The following is a 16,103-nucleotide window of genomic DNA, read 5'->3' as shown; positions in this document are numbered from 1 at the left end:
CGTTTATACGTTATCTCATTTTCGAGTGCGGGCTTTTATCTCTAGCGTCGTAGATTTTCAATACGACTCGAAACAACAGTAGGTATATGGGTAAAGTGAGCACAAAGAGTGAAGAAAAAACTAAATGGCACCAATGGCACTCTGTGCCGGAGTGCTTCGCGCCGTTTCTTTTTCCAAGAAGATGCTCGAACTGAGAGTTGAAATCAGCGATTTTTAATTTTCAATATACTGAGAATAAAAGACCGAATGGGCAACGAAAAATTCAAGAAAGCTTTGTTGGGCGGAAAGAGATAAAGCTTTTTCTTTTTACGTTATTTTCTCAGCAGAGCCTTGTTGTTTATCAAACTCGAATAGTTTTTACTTTCTTGTTTGACACGCGCAAACAAATCTTCGACGAGGACAGAAAAATCGATACAATAATGCATGTATTTTACACAATACATGACATTTCGCGAGGAAATACAGACCCACGAGTATTGATAAAATGTAACTCGTGTTAAGGTTATTTTAGAAATTCATTAAAAATCCATTAAGATAAACGACGCTTAATCCAATGAGGTGCCGGCTGCTTTTTCGACTTTTGGTCTTACAAGGCTTTCACTTTTCAGCTATTTGGACTCATTACTAAAAATGACATCACCCACTACGTTCTGAACAACAAAATCTCCTTAAACCTAACAGTACGACAACAAATTTCGAACGAGCACTACCTCCATTAGAAAACGTTGTCATGCAGAAGTACAGAATATCTTTGGAATGTGGAGACACATCGAGCTTACGTTCTAAAAAGACTCCCGACGGTTTTACTCATGATTGGAATGTTTGGATCAAAGGAGCCAACGACGCACCGATACATCATTACATAGATAAAGGTAAGAACGACTTTAATACTTCTTTTCTGCAAAAGTATATTTTTAGTATTACTCGAATAAAACTGTATTTCAGTGGTATTCAATCTTCACGAAACATTTCCGAAACCAAAGAGAGTCATAAAAGAGCCTCCGTACTGTCTCACGGAATCTGGCTACGCCGGTTTTGATATTCCAATTCACGTGTACTTGAAAAACAAAAATGAACCGAAACGCTTTGACATCCTGTATAATCTCAATCTCGACACTACAACTCCAACTGTTAGTCACCGTTCGTTGCATAATGAGATCATTGTTAATCCTACTGAAGAATTTAGGAAAAAGTTGCTGAAAGGTGGTGCCGTAAGTATTTTTTTGTTCAATCATTTTGCACCAAAAGGACAATCCATTGGGATTAAACACAAAATTCTATCTGTTACACCAGATGCCCACAAACGTTGGTAATCCGTTGGAAAAGAACCAGATGAAAACGCTGTCATTGGTTGGCAAACCCAAGCTCAGTGGTAACTCCGAAGCGAGGAAACGTAAAATTGAAGAGCCCAAAACTTCGAATCAATTTACAGATCTGTTTGGTCCTCCAATTAAGACTGCAAAGCTTATGTATCAGGAGAATAAGAAAACTGTTAGTCACGGTTCGTTGCATGAGGCGATTGTTAATCCCACTGAAGAATTGAGGAAAAAGTTGATGAAGGGTGGTGCCGTAAGTATTTTTTTGTTCAATCATTTTGCACCAAAAGGACAATCTATTGGGATTAAACACAAAATTCTATCTGTTGCACCAGATTCCCACAAACGTTGGTAATCCATTGGAAAAGAACCAGATGAAAACGCTGTCATTGGTTGGCAAACCCAAGCTGAGTGGCAACTCCGAAGCGAGGAAACGTAAAATTGAAGAGCCCAAAACTTCGAATCAATTTACAGATCTGTTTGGTCCTCCAATTAAAACTGCAAAACTCACGCAGGAGATCAAGAAAACGTCCGAAAAACCAAACAGTTTGAAAGCTCCTGCAGTCCCAGAAAAGTCCGACAAAGTTGACAAGAGTACAAAAGTTAAACATAGCTCCCACAAGGATAGCAAAAAGGAGAAGAAAGAGAAGGAAAAAGATGGAGTCAAGGACAAGGAGAAGAGTAAAGATAAGTCAAAAAGATCTTCAAGTCCCAGTGTCAGTAAGGTATGTCTAATTATTCGTTTGGTTGAAAATATCAATGAAATGGATTGTTATATTTAATGTTCTTCCTTTAGGCGAGTCAACACAGTTCGGATAAAAGGTCTTCCAAGGATAAAACATCTTCACTTGCTCCAACTGTTAAGCGGTTGTCCTCGCGATCGTCAAAATCCAAAGAAAAAGAAATTAAAAAACATCCCAAAAATGACAAGGACAGGAAAAAAGAAGAGAAATCAAAGGGCAGCTCTAAAAGCACAAGAGATGAAGTTAAAACTGAAAGGAGCGGAAAAGAAAGTAAAAGCGAGCGTAAGGAAGAAAGGAAGAAACACGAAGGAGATCGGGATAAGGAAAAAAATGACAAAGTACGAGACAAAAGTGAGGATAAAGATGGAGTAAAGAGCATCGCGAAGAAGGGCGAAAAGCCTTCGAAAGGAGAGAAGAAATCAGAAACAAAACCGAGAAAAGAGGAAAAGAAATCGTCAAAGACTTTGAAAGAAGATGTGAAGCCTAAAGAAGAAAAAATTTTGAAGCCGAAGAAAATAGAAATTAGTAAGAAAGAAAAGTCGAAAGAGTCAAAGAGTGAAAAATCCGACAAATCTGAAAACAAGTACCGAAGCAAAGACAAAAAAGAGAAGAGGGATGGCAGTCAGGAAAGAGAAAAAAAGGATAATCGTGAGAAGTCAAAAAGTTCCAGTGAATCTAAAAGTAGCAAAATTACGCATCCCATTCTCATGATTACCCCTGTAAGTATATAATCACTCTCTTGGTACCTTCTTGTTTTGTATTTTCAATAAATCAATCAATGTAGTGCACAACTGTGAATTTTAAGTTATTAATAGTCAGCTTGTTGCATGAAAACAAAGATACGATGAATTTTCTAAAATTCTTCGTATACCAATGCATACATAAAATATTGCTCAGATCAACTTTGTTCGAATTTTTTTTTTTTTTTTTTTTTTTTTTTACACGATAAAAAAATGTTTAAAAATTATTTAGGGGGCGTTTAAATGGTGTCTGCTTATCTGGCTTGAAGCTGATAAGAGTGGGAGAGAGGTTAGGTGTGATCGCGTGGTCAGCCTTTCTTGTACGAGCTTCAAGCCAGTGCCGGTCTGCAGGCAGACGCCATTTAAACGCACCCTTGCTCTGGTTGGTACAAATATATAAGTCAGTCAGACTTTGAAAGTTCATAGGATGAAATAATTATTTTTTACAGGTAACAAAGCGCATATTAGAAATTGTAGATATGGACGATAGCGACTCGAATTCGTTTGCCGGAGATTCAGATATGGAGGCAAGACAGAACAATGGTGGCACTCAGGAAAAAAAATGGCTGCCACCGGCAAAGCCACTGACACCGACTCCAATGGACGATAAGAAACATCAAACTGATATGAAGCACGACTGGTCGAAGGGCAGACAAGAAGAAATGGAGAAGAGGGAGAGAGACATTTTCGGTGAGTTTGGAGTTTTCATTTTTTTACTTTCATTAGGTATTTGGTTATGGCTTCCAAAAACGAGGAATAAATAATTGTCAAGTTAAAAGCGAATCAAAAAACTTTCTGTAACGTATAAGTAATACGTATCTCAAGTTTAATGATTGCGCTTGGGTGGATATGAACAATAAGGTGCTAGTTCAATTAAAGTTTATAATTGGTCAAAGTACGACACGATTCCTTGATATTGATTAGCTAAAATCTAATGATAATTATAATCTGAAAAATGATAAAAATTCGATTTGTCAGTAAAATGTGAAGATTTTCTTCTTTATCGTCAAAACTGTAATTTTTTTTAATTTGGCTTAGCTTAATTGTCACACCTTACGCCTCCCAAGTGACGATTAAATACTATGAGATCTGCCTGTGTAAAATTTGGGTGAGTTCAAAAATTACCGATCGTCACTTATTCCAAAATTATGAAACAACTTGTACTGATAATTGAATGAGCACACTATTGTTTCCACAACTTATCAAATTTTCTGAACATTTTTGGAACGAACGGTAATTTTCGAACGCGACCATATTTTTTATATTATAACTTCATATTCGGCTCCTATTATAAGATTCATCTTTAAAAAGAGATTTGGCATGGCCGTGAAAACCATCAGAACTAAGTACTAAACTTATGAAAAGTTGCGTGCAATTGTTTGAACGTAAGATAGCGAACAAACTTTTGCCCTCGCATGTACACTTGCACGTAACTTTTCACGAGTTGTCAAAAACTTATAAGATGACCCTCGTGATGATCCATTTACGATTAAGGAGTGAAAACATAAATCCTCCGAATTTTGAACCAATTGTAAACATGAAGAGATTAACGCGAATGGTCGGGTTTTCTTGTGATCAAAAAAATCATGTAGCACGCATACCGAGGCATACTAGGGAAACTCGAAAGAAAGAAAAATAATTGTCTTACTGCATCGATCGCGGGAAATCTACAATTTGATTATTTATTTAGCACCGAAGCTTAGAGAACAAGGAAAATATCCTACAAATCCTCCATTAAGTACTGACTTTGAAATTAATATTATTTCAACTTCTCTCTCAAGGTTCGGAAGATGAAAAAGACAGCGTACCCGTGAAAACGATCAAGGACTACGATCACTCAATTCTACCTGAAGCAAGCGATCCAAACTATCTGTTGCACTTGCTAAAGCTCCAACGAAAAATCAACGCGATGGAGGACGTTGAGCCTCAGGCACTGTTCGAAATCGCGCAGTTGATATTTGAAACAGGAAAGTACAATCGGGAAGAAAATATCATTGACTTTGATCTGTACCAACTGGACAGGCGCACTCTAGAGCTGATCCACGAAATAATCCTTCCCCTTGGTTTTGACTGATCTATACTATATAGGCTAGCAAAAGCTATACATGTAAATAATATATAAGTATCGTTATTTGTAACGACGCATGAGTTTTCTTTTATTCATTTTATACTTTCGTTTTAATTCAATATAATGTGTTAAGTACGTGTGACAATGTATTTTTTATTGATTTTATATTTATAATTAAAAATATTGACGTTTCTGTTCACAAAAGTATAAACCTTTCTTGTATTTTCTGTTTAGAAAAAAATAAAAATTTATTTTCAATTTACCATTTTGCTGAATTTTTACCCAAAAAGCACCCCGTTCAAAAATTTAAATTTCTATTATCTTTACAAGTATAGTAATGCACTAGTACTTACTTTTTTTTTTCTTTCTTTTTTTTTTTTATGAAGCTATATTCACGAATCGCTTATATCGTTAAATAAAGTGTCGAAAAAACAGTGATAAACAAAATGAGTTTTGAGAGTTAAAAAAAAAAAAAAAATCAATACTCTGGAAAGAAAAACAGTTTTGTAAAAGTCCACTCAACGATATATTGTATTGTTTTTTTTTTGCAGATGTAAACACCTGCAACAATGTATTCGCAATTCGTAAATTCAAGGAATTTCACTTGCCGTATGTTATTCGCATGTTGTAAATGTTACTTGTAAATATATTTTACATCACACATGCCTTTACTTACACATGACTGCACGAAGTTTACATATATACTTTTCGCATAGTTTAATCTCTCTTATCGAACAATCAAACCTACCTTATCTTGCGAGAAAAGTCCAACTTACCCGATCCGAATAGAATACAGTGCTCTCAAATGTGACTGGCAAACTTACGGGAAATTCAAATTGGCTATATGAAGCAAGACGCAAAACCCCAGATAACTCGACAACATTTCATACACCATAACTTGATAAATTAATCCTAAGTTATTTAACCCAATAACTCAACGCACCTTAAAGCAGTATCACAAGCTTTACTAATTAATAAAATACATTAAACAATAACGCAAGCGCCTATCCCCACACAACCCGGGGCGCTTACTGGCCACTTTGTTTTTTAATATAATAAATAAAATAACAGAAGCGCCAATCCCCACACAACCCGGGGCACTTTTTGGTTGCTTTGTTTTTTAATATAATAAATAAAATAACAGAAGCGCCAATCCCCACACAACCCGGGGCGCTTACTGGCCGCTTTGTTTATAAATTAAAAAAAAAAAAATAATACTAGCGCCTATCACCACACAACCCGGGGCACTTTTTGGTTGCTTTGTTTTTTAATATAATAAATAAAATAACAGAAGCGCCAATCCCCACACAACCCGGGGCGCTTACTGGCCGCTTTGTTTTTTAATATAATAAATAAAATAACAGAAGCGCCAATCCCCACACAACCCGGGGCACTTACTGGCCGCTTTGTTTATAAATTAAAAAAAAAAAAATAATACTAGCGCCTATCACCACACAACCCGGGGCACTTTTTGGTTGCTTTGTTTTTTAATATAATAACTAAAATAACAGAAGCGCCAATCCCCACACAACCCGGGGCGCTTACTGGCCGCTTTGTTTTTTAATATAATAAATAAAATAACAGAAGCGCCAATCCCCACACAACCCGGGGCACTTACTGGCCGCTTTGTTTATAAATTAAAAAAAAAAAAATAATACTAGCGCCTATCACCACACAACCCGGGGCACTTTTTGGTTGCTTTGTTTTTTAATATAATAAATAAAATAACAGAAGCGCCAATCCCCACACAACCCGGGGCGCTTACTGGCCGCTTTGTTTTTTAATATAATAAATAAAATAACAGAAGCGCCAATCCCCACACAACCCGGGGCGCTTACTGGCCGCTTTGTTTATAAATTAAAAAAAATAAAATAATACTAGCGCCTATCACCACACAACCCGAGGCACTTTTTGGTTGCTTTGTTTTTTAATATAATAAATAAAATAACAGAAGCGCCAATCCCCACACAACCCGGGGCGCTTACTGGCCGCTTTGTTTTTTAATATAATATATAAAATAACAGAAGCGCCAATCCCCACACAACCCGGGGCGCTTACTGGCCGCTTTGTTTATAAATTAAAAAAAATAAAATAATACTAGCGCCTATCACCACACAACCCGAGGCACTTTTTGGTTGCTTTGTTTTTTAATATAATAAATAAAATAACAGAAGCGCCAATCCCCACACAACCCGGGGCGCTTACTGGCCGCTTTGTTTTTTAATATAATATATAAAATAACAGAAGCGCCAATCCCCACACAACCCGGGGCGCTTACTGGCCGCTTTGTTTATAAATTAAAAAAAATAAAATAATACTAGCGCCTATCACCACACAACCCGGGGCACTTTTTGGTTGCTTTGTTTTTTAATATAATAAATAAAATAACAGAAGCACCAATCCCCACACAACCCGGGGCGCTTACTGGTCACTTTGTTAACTAATATAAAAAAAAATAACACAAGCGCCAATCCCCACACAACCCGGGGCGCTTACTGGCCGCTTTGTTTATAAATTAAAAAAAATAAAATAATACTAGCGCCTATCACCACACAACCTGGGGCGCTTACTGGCCGCTTTGATAATTGATTAAATAAATAAAATAACAGAAGCGCCAATCACCACACAACCCGGAGCGCTTACTGGCCACTTTGTTTTTTAATATAATAAATAAAATAACAGAAGCGCCAATCCCCACACAACCCGGGGCGCTTACTGGCCGCTTTGTTTATAAATTAAAAAAAATAAAATAATACTAGCGCCTATCACCACACAACCCGGGGCACTTTTTGGTTGCTTTGTTTTTTAATATAATAAATAAAATAACAGAAGCACCAATCCCCACACAACCCGGGGCGCTTACTGGCCGCTTTGTTTATAAATTAAAAAAAATAAAATAATACTAGCGCCTATCACCACACAACCCGGGGCGCTTTTTGGTTGCTTTGTTAATTAATACAATAAAGAAAATAACAGAATCGCCAATCCCCATCCCTTGTTGGCTGGAAAACGGGAGACTTGTGCCGCCTAATATATATTTGTCTCGTTTCCATCACCAATGACACGCCAAGAATGTGGCAGGTGGCAGCCGTGGCAGGTACTAATTCACTAACTGCTCGTTAGCTATTATCTGAGAAAGAACTAAATCGGATTTTTGACCAATCAGAGAAACCCCTGTAGCCTTAAAAGCGTCGTGTGATTGGTAAAAAATTCTCAATTAGCTATTCCTCTAATTTGCACTCACGCGCACTCACTGGCTTGAATAAGTTGTTTCGCATCGGCCTTTTTTGACCACTAGGGTGAACTTTGGCCGAGCATGATGACAAGATTCAATAGTGTAATTAATGCTTGCATATATATAGTTTTTTCATGTTTTCGAGCAGATTTAATAGGCTATAAGCAGTACAAAAGATATATTTCAAGGAATTATGTAGTCAACACGTTATCTTTTAGTAGCATAAAATTACAATAAATGCACCTGCGATACTGAAATATAAATATGAAAAAAAAAAAAAAAAAAAAACAATCGAAAACAACTTGGTAACAGATGAAAATATACATTTAGACAAATCATGATACTAAAAAACAGTATCTGAATCAATTATTATTTCTTCACTCGTTGCGTCATTGCATTATATTAATTTTCATGCAATAGTTTAAATTGGCCCTTTTTGTTTCGCAGCTTCAAGTATAGGTACTTACGCGTTACCTGAATTAAAGTACTCATTTCTGGTGTGACACATAATATTAGTGATATACCATGAGAGTAGATATAGAAGTTACTCGGTTACCCGGTATTAGAATAGAGCGAAATTGAAATTTAATACATGAGATTAAATTTAATAAATAGGTATGTATAGTATGTTCAGTAGAGTGTTTTGAGCTATAGCTTTTAACATACCATCATGTAAACAATGTGATCCATTTAAGTATATGATACACAGTTACGTTACATTAGTATAGAATATATATGTATGCATATGTATATGTATACTCTAATATACACATTCACTTGTGTGCGGAATTAAACTGCGTGTGTGAAACTGTGAACTGTGAAAGTGTGAAGAGTGTGAAGTCAACTGAGATGCCGTGATCGTGATCCATGACACTTTTCGTGATGAAAGAACAATAAATAAAAAGGAAAACATTTCACAGCAGAACTATAAGTAGGTTCTGGTAGAAACTTTGAAGTAATAGACCTTACAAAAAGCGATACTTACATTACTAATTTTACGTGCGTTGATTATCACACACACACATATATATATATATATATATATATATAGTGAATAGTGACTTTTCAAGAAATTAATCGAAAGCCATCATGTAAGCAAGTAGATCTGCAGAAAGAGAGAAACCATGGCATCACTCTTGGTCTTGTGCACTTGATCGCCTCTCTTTCACTCGTGTGCAGTGGGTACTTATGGGTATTTATTGTATTGGGTAGTGAGTGCAGAGACTGCAGAGACTTTATGGGGTGTATATACTTATCCATGTGTAAATACCTACAGGTTAAAAAGCTATAGAACCGAGAGAGGTGCGTTAATATATAGTTACCTCATAGAATTTTCTGGTTTTGTACTTTGGTGCTCCGTTTAATCTCGCTCACAGGGTGATAGATTTCTTTGATGAAACAAGTGAAAAATATAAAAAAACTTAAGCGATCGTTGTCACAGAAGCTGTCTGCTGGAGTTGTCTCTCTGCGTGCGCTCTTTACTTCTTTCAGAGGTACACATTGATGCCATTGATGCTGATGAAGATGAGGCTCACGAAAGAAGAATCATATACTTACTTAGCTTGTCCACATTCAGAAAACAATTTTACGCTCCTGAGAATCGCAGTGTGTTTTAGTGGAGTGTGGTGAGGGACACTTTCTCGGTGTTTCGAAAATTATGACATTTTAACCGCATGGATAATGGGAGATTAGATATTTTCCAAAAAAAAAACAGCTTAAACCTTTTGTTTACACCGTAAAGCAGGTGAATAAAGGAAAGTGCAGTAATTACGTTGATAAAGATTTTTTAAAATTTATGTTAATTACCTTGCAAAGGTACAAGCTTAGCACTTAAACTTTATTGTTTCACAAATGTAATATAAATCGATTGCTCAAATGAATTAGTTTTACACTATTTTTCAATTGGATTGCCATTTAACTTATCTCAAGCACTACATTTTTATAATTATTTACCTTACCCTTTTTTTGTTACAATGTATTGAAAAACATTTACATTAAGATATACACTACATTAATTTTTGGAGCAGTTATAACACAAGCTTCAAGTAGTGCTTTGCTGCCTGTACTTGAGTTCAGCAGAAAATTAAATTTCAAATGTATTTTAAACACATAACTTAACAGGAACTCATCAAGAGTAATTGATTTCAACACACAAACGATTTCTTGTAAGAATTGAAAAAAATGATGGGATATAGAATATCTTTGGAATGTGGGGACACATCGAGCTTACGTTCTAAAAAGACTCCCGACGGTTTTACTCATGATTGGGAGGTTTGGATCAAAGGAGTCGACGACGCTCCAATACATCATTATATAGAAAGAGGTAAATACAATTTTAGTTGCTCATTTCTGCAAAAGTATAATTAATTATTTTTAGTATTACTCGAATAAAACTGTATTTCAGTGGTATTCAATCTTCATGAAACATTTCCAAAACCAAAGAGAGTCATAAAAGAGCCTCCGTACTGTCTCACGGAATCTGGCTACGCCGGTTTTGATATTCCAATTCACGTGTACTTGAAAAACAAAAATGAACCGAAACGCTTTGACATCCTGTATAATCTCAATCTCGACACTACAACTCCAACTGTTAGTCACCGTTCGTTGCATAATGAGATCATTGTTAATCCTACTGAAGAATTTAGGAAAAAGTTGCTGAAAGGTGGTGCCGTAAGTATTTTTTTGTTCAATCATTTTGCACCAAAAGGACAAACCATTGGGATTAAACACAAAATTCTATTTGTTACACCAGATTCTCACAAACGTTGATAGTCCGTTGGAAAAGAACGAGACGAAAACGCTGTCAATGGTTGGCAAACCCAAGCTGAGTGGCAACTCCGAAGTGAAGAAGCACAGGATAGTGGAGCCCAAAACTTCGAATCAATTCAACGATCTGTTTGGTCCTCCAATTAAAACTGCAAAACTCACGCAGGAGATCAAGAAAACGTCCGAAAAACCAAACAGTTTGAAAGCTCCTGCAGTCCCAGAAAAGTCCGACAAAGTTGACAAGAGTACAAAAGTTAAACATAGCCCCCACAAGGATAGCAAGAAGGATAAGTCATCGGAAGAAAAAAAGGAAAAGAAAGAGAAGGAAAAAGATGGAGTCAAGGACAAGGAGAAGAGTAAAGATAAGTCAAAAAGATCTTCAAGTCCCAGTGTCAGTAAGGTATGTCTAATTATTCGTTTGGTTGAAAATATCAATGAAATGGATTGTTATATTTAATGCTCTTCCCTTAGGTGAGTCAACACAGTTCGGATAAAAGGCCATCATCGCCGACGATTCAGAAAACATCTTCACCTGCTCCAACTGTGAAACGGTTGTCCTCGCCATCGTCAAAACCCAAAGAAAAAGAAAGTAAAAAAGATCCTGAAAAAGACAGAGACAGAGAAAAGGAGAAATCAAAGGATAGCTCTAAAAGCAACCCAATCGATGAAGTTAAAACTGAAAGGAGTGAAAAAGAAAGTAAAAGCGAGCGTAAAAAAGAAAGAAAGAAACACAAAGAAGATCGGGATAAAGAAAAAAAAGATAAACACAGAGATAGAGAACGAGAAAAAAGTAAGGATAAAGAAGGAGTAAAGAGTATCGAAAAGAAGGTTGAAAAGCCTGAAAAAGTAGAGAAGGAGAAATCAGAAATAAAACCGATAAAAGAGGAAAAGAAATCGCCAAAGACTTTGAAAGAAGATGTGAAGCCTAAAGAAGAAAAAATTTTAAAGCCAGAGAAAATAGAAAAAAGTGAGAAAGAAAAGTCGAAAGAGTCAAAGAGTGAAAAATCTGATAAATCAAAGCATAAGCACAAAAAGAAAGAAAAAAAAGAGAAGAGGGATGGCAGTCGGGAAAGAGAAAAAAAAGATAAACGTGAGAAGTCAAAAAGTTCCAGTGAATCCAAAGGCACTGAAGTCACCAATCCTACTCCTACTCCTACTCCTACTGTTCTCGTAAGTATTCAACCAGTTTTTTAATCCGTTCTTTGTACTCAAATGAAAAATCTATTAAACTGTTTCAATTTCTCAGGTACCGGCACGCGTACAAGAAATCGTGGATCGAGACAGTAGTGACACTTCAGGCGATGAAGACTCGGTTGTGGAGACAAGACTGAGCAGTGGTAGCGCTCCAAAGGAGTTGCCGCCACCAGCACCTCCAGCAGAGGTTCATCGGACAATGTCTCCGCCACCAGCTCCTGCGGGTGATAAATATGACAAAAGTGATAGAAAACACGACAGATCAAAGGGCAGAAGAGAAGAAAAAGAGGGCAAAAAACGGAAGCGAAAGAGTGAAAGTAAAGGTAAAAATTAGTTTTTTTTTTTTTTAGCTTCAACTGTAAAATTCTACATAATTGTGGATTGTATTTATTTATTTGTTTTTTTTTTTTTTTTATAGGTCCGGCAGATGACGAAATCGTGCCAGTGAAAAAGGGCAAGGACCGGGATCATTCAACTTCACCGTTAGTCGAGCCAGTATCTTCTAGCCAGTCTCCAATCGCGACGAATGCTGATCTTTTGTTGCCAAAGGTCAAACACGAGGATCCAACTGTTATCGAGCCTACAGCCGGTGACAGCGAACAAGTCGCTCCCGATTCGACAAACAGCACGTTAGTCGACACGGAAGAGCCTCTAGTCTTTTCCGAAGATTATGTATTACAACTGAAAGAGCTCCAGCAGAAGATTATGACGCTGCAAGACAATCAGGAGTTGCAGAGGGTCGTGCAGGTAATCGCTGAGACTGGCCAATATGAAATTACTCAAAAGACATTTGATTTTGATCTGTGCACATTGGACAGACGCACGGTTCAACGGCTCCAGCAGTTTTTCGCCTCTTGACCGACTGTCGCTTAAAGTGAAAAGAAGAAGAATTAATGTCTTGTTTTATTGTATCATTGAATAATTTTGTGGGTTGATTGGATAGTGGCAATGCACATAATGACTATCGATAAAATTCGTTACTATTAATCAAACCAAAATTATAGGGTACCGATAAAATTGGTGCAGTAAAAATTTTTTAAATGTATAACGCATAATATGCTTACACTGACTGTAACCTCTCGTAATTTTTTTGTCGTTTTGCTATTCATTAAAGTAATGAAATCATGCACAAGTTTCAACACCATCAATGGGCAACTCTATTTTCTAACAAATATTGCTACTTATTTCGCAGTGATATGAGAAAGAAAAAGCGATGACGGAGTTCGTTTATACACAATGGACTTTATATGTATGAATAGTTATATTGAAAGTCTTAAGTATAGGTGAATAAAATTAAATCATTCAAATAGATTGAGTTTTTTTTTTTTCTCATCTCTCCTAGATATTCCGGGATATACCCTAAATTTTTACCGATACTTCGGGATTTCTCTATACATAACTTACATATTTTTTCTTCTGTACAGAGAAATCCCGAAGTATCGGTAAAAATTTAGGGTATATTCCGGAATTTATATCAAATTATTCCCACTTTTTATCCAATATATTATATCCCCAGATTCCCCACTAGTGTGTACTTAGGGTGCCTGTACATGGGCGTCTTAATGTCTTAAGACTGTAAGCCAAACCTATGGCGGGTGATTCAATTTAAACTGACGTTAACTGAATATTGATATAATTTGTTTTAAACAAGATAATAGGCATCCTGTTCATAACAAAACTATGTTACGTGATTGCATTATGATATTGGAAAGATATTTAGCCACTAAAACTAAAAAAAATTTTGTTAACGCCGAGTCGTTCAAAAGAGAGGTTATGTTGACAAAATTATTGTATTAACATGAATTGTAGAAACTTTTCAATTGATGCCTTAAAAAACGTTCTAACGTTATAATGTAATTAGGTTACATAGTTTTATGATGAACAAAGTGTCTATTTCCTTGTTTAAAACAACTTATATCGGTATTCAGTTAACATCAGTTTGAATGAATCACCCGCCATAGGTGTGGCTTACAGTCTTAAGACATTAAGACGCCCATGTACAGGCACCCTTATGTATGATGTGTCAAAACGACTAATTTTCGCAAACTTTTGACCATCGCGGCTAACGCTGGTTCAATATGGGAAATGCCGCTAGATGGCGCTGATCCACATACGCTGGTGTTTTACTACTTTTACTATTTTTTTTTGTGTTCTCCGGCGTTCCCGCCTGTTGAGCAGATTCACGAGTAATAGGTACGATCTGATATTGTTAGTTATTTTCATAAACAAAAAGACAAGCACAAATAATAGAATGGATGAGTCTACTTTGACGGATCTGTTGCGCCTTTACTACTCAAGGCTTTTTCCTTACGTGGATTACTATCGCTGGCTGAGCTACGGTGAAGGTAAAAATTTTGACTTATGTCAACGTCACTCAAATGTTTTTTAATCTCACTTTTTTCAGCCAACGTCTTCAGTCGCAGGGAGTTCTCGTTTACTATGCGGGATGATATGTACATTCGGTACCAGTCGTTCGATAAACTCGATGATCTCAAGGCCGAGGTAAAGAGGATTTGTCCCCACAAGATTGACATTGGTGCAGTTTATAATGTGCCGTGAGTTACGTCTTACCTTAACATTGCCTTTGTAAATTATGTACTCTGCTTAACAAAGATATTGATGCTTTATAGACCAATAAATAAAAAACGAGAGGTGAAGTTTGAACCTTTACAGAGGGAACTTGTCATTGACATCGACATGACAGACTATGATGATGTAAGGACTTGCTGCACTGGGGCTGATGTCTGTAGCAAGTGCTGGAAGTACATGGTGATAGCTGTTAAAATTCTCGACACTGCCTTTAGAGGTATTTTGTTTATAGTTTTTTTAAAATATGGTTACTGAATGCATTGGTTTGTCTCAGAGGACTTTGGGTTTGAACACATATTATGGATATTTTCTGGAAGAAGAGGTATACATTGTTGGGTATGTGACAAGAGAGCTCGCTTTTTAACACAAAACGGTAGAAAAGCTGTAGCAAACTATTTGCAGCTAGTCACTGGTGGTGAATTTACAAAGAAAAAAGTTAAAATAATCAAAAAGATGCATCATTCTGTCAGGTATGGAAATATTTATCCATGTTGAGTGAAATCGTGTGACTCAAATTGTTGATTGTATTTACAGGAGAGCAGTGCATATCATAGAGCCAATGTTTGTTCAGATGTGCGTTAAAGAGCAAAATATGTTGGGTACAGAAGACAGAGTGACAAAATTTTTAGGAATAATCACTGAAGATGATATGCGTGCTGAAGCAAAAGCGGAACTAGACAAACATACAACTAGTGTCAAAAAATGGGATGCTTTTGTGAGCTTTTTCAAAGACCAGCTTCAGTCTGTAAGTATTTTTTAAGCCCGGTCTGAATAGGTTCTGCAAATTCGCAGATCAACAACTTGTATTATTGCAGGGTTCAAAAAAATGGCGCAGGACTCCTTTCTTAATAGAAGAAATAATGATTCAGTATGCTTATCCAAGATTAGACATAAACGTAACTAAAGGAATGAATCATTTGCTCAAATCGCCTTTCTGTGTTCATCCCAAAACTGGCAAAGTTTGCATTCCGATAAATCCGAAAGTAGTTGAGCAATTTGATTTAAATAATGTTCCTACAATTACGAAATTAATCGATGAAGTCAATGCTTTTGATGACAAGGAGATTACTGAGCAAGGCGAATCTGTTGACAATGTTAAAAGGATAAAAGATTACAAGAAAACTTGCTTGAATAAACCTTTTTACGCATTTCAAGAGTTCTTACGAGGTCTTGAGAATTCTCAAAAAGGAGAGAAAATTACAAAAAGCGGTAAGGAGCCATTATAGCCACACTTGAAGTAACATATTCTTTGTAAATAATTTGATCAAAAATATTTTCAGATATGCAAATGGAATTTTAGAAATCGTGCATCTGTTATTAATAAACTAATAGTTTAAGAAAATATTTGTACATACATGAATGAGTATTACATTTTTTATAAAAAATATTATAATCTTTTAGTCTTACTTTTCCATGCGTGACATTTTGTGCATCAAGATGTCGAAAACTGTA

At 36.2% G+C, this 16,103-nt stretch overlaps 3 protein-coding genes across 6 annotated transcripts; all 3 read left to right on the top strand.

Moving 5' to 3' along the window:
* Positions 1-612: 612 nt before the first annotated feature.
* LOC106646439 (uncharacterized) lies at positions 613-5,129 on the top strand. Its single transcript, XM_089594120.1, has 7 exons — positions 613-872; positions 946-1,211; positions 1,294-1,569; positions 1,652-2,041; positions 2,113-2,778; positions 3,249-3,489; positions 4,581-5,129. Exons 1-7 carry the CDS (start codon positions 731-733, stop codon positions 4,871-4,873), a joined length of 2,274 nt encoding a protein of 757 aa, XP_089450246.1. The 5' UTR covers positions 613-730; the 3' UTR covers positions 4,874-5,129.
* A 4,024-nt stretch (positions 5,130-9,153) lies between these two features.
* On the top strand, positions 9,154-13,369 carry ear (ENL/AF9-related super elongation complex transcription factor). 4 transcript variants are annotated; one of them, XM_089594122.1, is made up of 6 exons: positions 9,154-10,425; positions 10,507-10,772; positions 10,855-11,259; positions 11,340-12,038; positions 12,115-12,385; positions 12,490-13,369. In XM_089594122.1, the coding sequence occupies exons 1-6, from the start codon at positions 10,284-10,286 to the stop codon at positions 12,918-12,920; spliced, it is 2,214 nt and encodes a 737-aa protein (XP_089450248.1). In that variant the 5' UTR covers positions 9,154-10,283; the 3' UTR covers positions 12,921-13,369. The 4 variants fall into 4 exon arrangements, with proteins under 4 accessions (XP_089450248.1, XP_089450247.1, XP_014216056.2 ...); XM_089594121.1 differs by having other exon boundaries at positions 10,855-11,268; positions 11,340-12,032; positions 12,481-13,369; XM_014360570.2 differs by having other exon boundaries at positions 10,855-11,268; positions 12,481-13,369.
* Positions 13,370-14,220: 851 nt separating this feature from the next.
* On the top strand, positions 14,221-15,961 carry DNApol-alpha50 (DNA primase small subunit). Its single transcript, XM_014360578.3, has 7 exons — positions 14,221-14,407; positions 14,467-14,617; positions 14,693-14,868; positions 14,926-15,121; positions 15,186-15,396; positions 15,467-15,860; positions 15,932-15,961. The coding sequence occupies exons 1-7, from the start codon at positions 14,314-14,316 to the stop codon at positions 15,949-15,951; spliced, it is 1,242 nt and encodes a 413-aa protein (XP_014216064.1). The 5' UTR covers positions 14,221-14,313; the 3' UTR covers positions 15,952-15,961.
* The last annotated feature ends 142 nt before the right edge of the window (positions 15,962-16,103 follow it).

The sequence above is a fragment of the Copidosoma floridanum genome, unplaced genomic scaffold, assembly GCF_036245765.1.
Source record: "Copidosoma floridanum isolate Cflo_tuat_1 unplaced genomic scaffold, Cflo_Japanese_pri ptg000021l, whole genome shotgun sequence".
Classification (NCBI taxonomy): Eukaryota; Metazoa; Arthropoda; class Insecta; order Hymenoptera; family Encyrtidae; genus Copidosoma; species Copidosoma floridanum.
This window is presented reverse-complemented; position numbering and strand designations above follow the sequence as displayed.

What these genes read in the sequence shown, in the direction of transcription:
- LOC106646439 (XM_089594120.1), top strand. Translation starts at nt 731, where the DNA reads ATGCAGAAGTACAGAATATCTTTGGAATGTGGAGACACATCGAGCTTA. An exon ending in AGTTGCTGAAAGGTGGTGCC is followed by an intron (nt 1,212 to 1,293) that starts GTAAGTATTTTT and finishes CTGTTACACCAG; the next exon opens with ATGCCCACAAACGTTGGTAA. An exon ending in CCATTCTCATGATTACCCCT is followed by an intron (nt 2,779 to 3,248) that starts GTAAGTATATAA and finishes TATTTTTTACAG; the next exon opens with GTAACAAAGCGCATATTAGA.
- DNApol-alpha50 (XM_014360578.3), top strand. Translation starts at nt 14,314, where the DNA reads ATGGATGAGTCTACTTTGACGGATCTGTTGCGCCTTTACTACTCAAGG. An exon ending in CTGGCTGAGCTACGGTGAAG is followed by an intron (nt 14,408 to 14,466) that starts GTAAAAATTTTG and finishes CACTTTTTTCAG; the next exon opens with CCAACGTCTTCAGTCGCAGG. An exon ending in TCTCGACACTGCCTTTAGAG is followed by an intron (nt 14,869 to 14,925) that starts GTATTTTGTTTA and finishes GGTTTGTCTCAG; the next exon opens with AGGACTTTGGGTTTGAACAC.
- ear (XM_014360570.2), top strand. Translation starts at nt 10,284, where the DNA reads ATGATGGGATATAGAATATCTTTGGAATGTGGGGACACATCGAGCTTA. An exon ending in CAAGTCCCAGTGTCAGTAAG is followed by an intron (nt 11,269 to 11,339) that starts GTATGTCTAATT and finishes CTCTTCCCTTAG; the next exon opens with GTGAGTCAACACAGTTCGGA. An exon ending in CTCCTACTCCTACTGTTCTC is followed by an intron (nt 12,039 to 12,114) that starts GTAAGTATTCAA and finishes TCAATTTCTCAG; the next exon opens with GTACCGGCACGCGTACAAGA.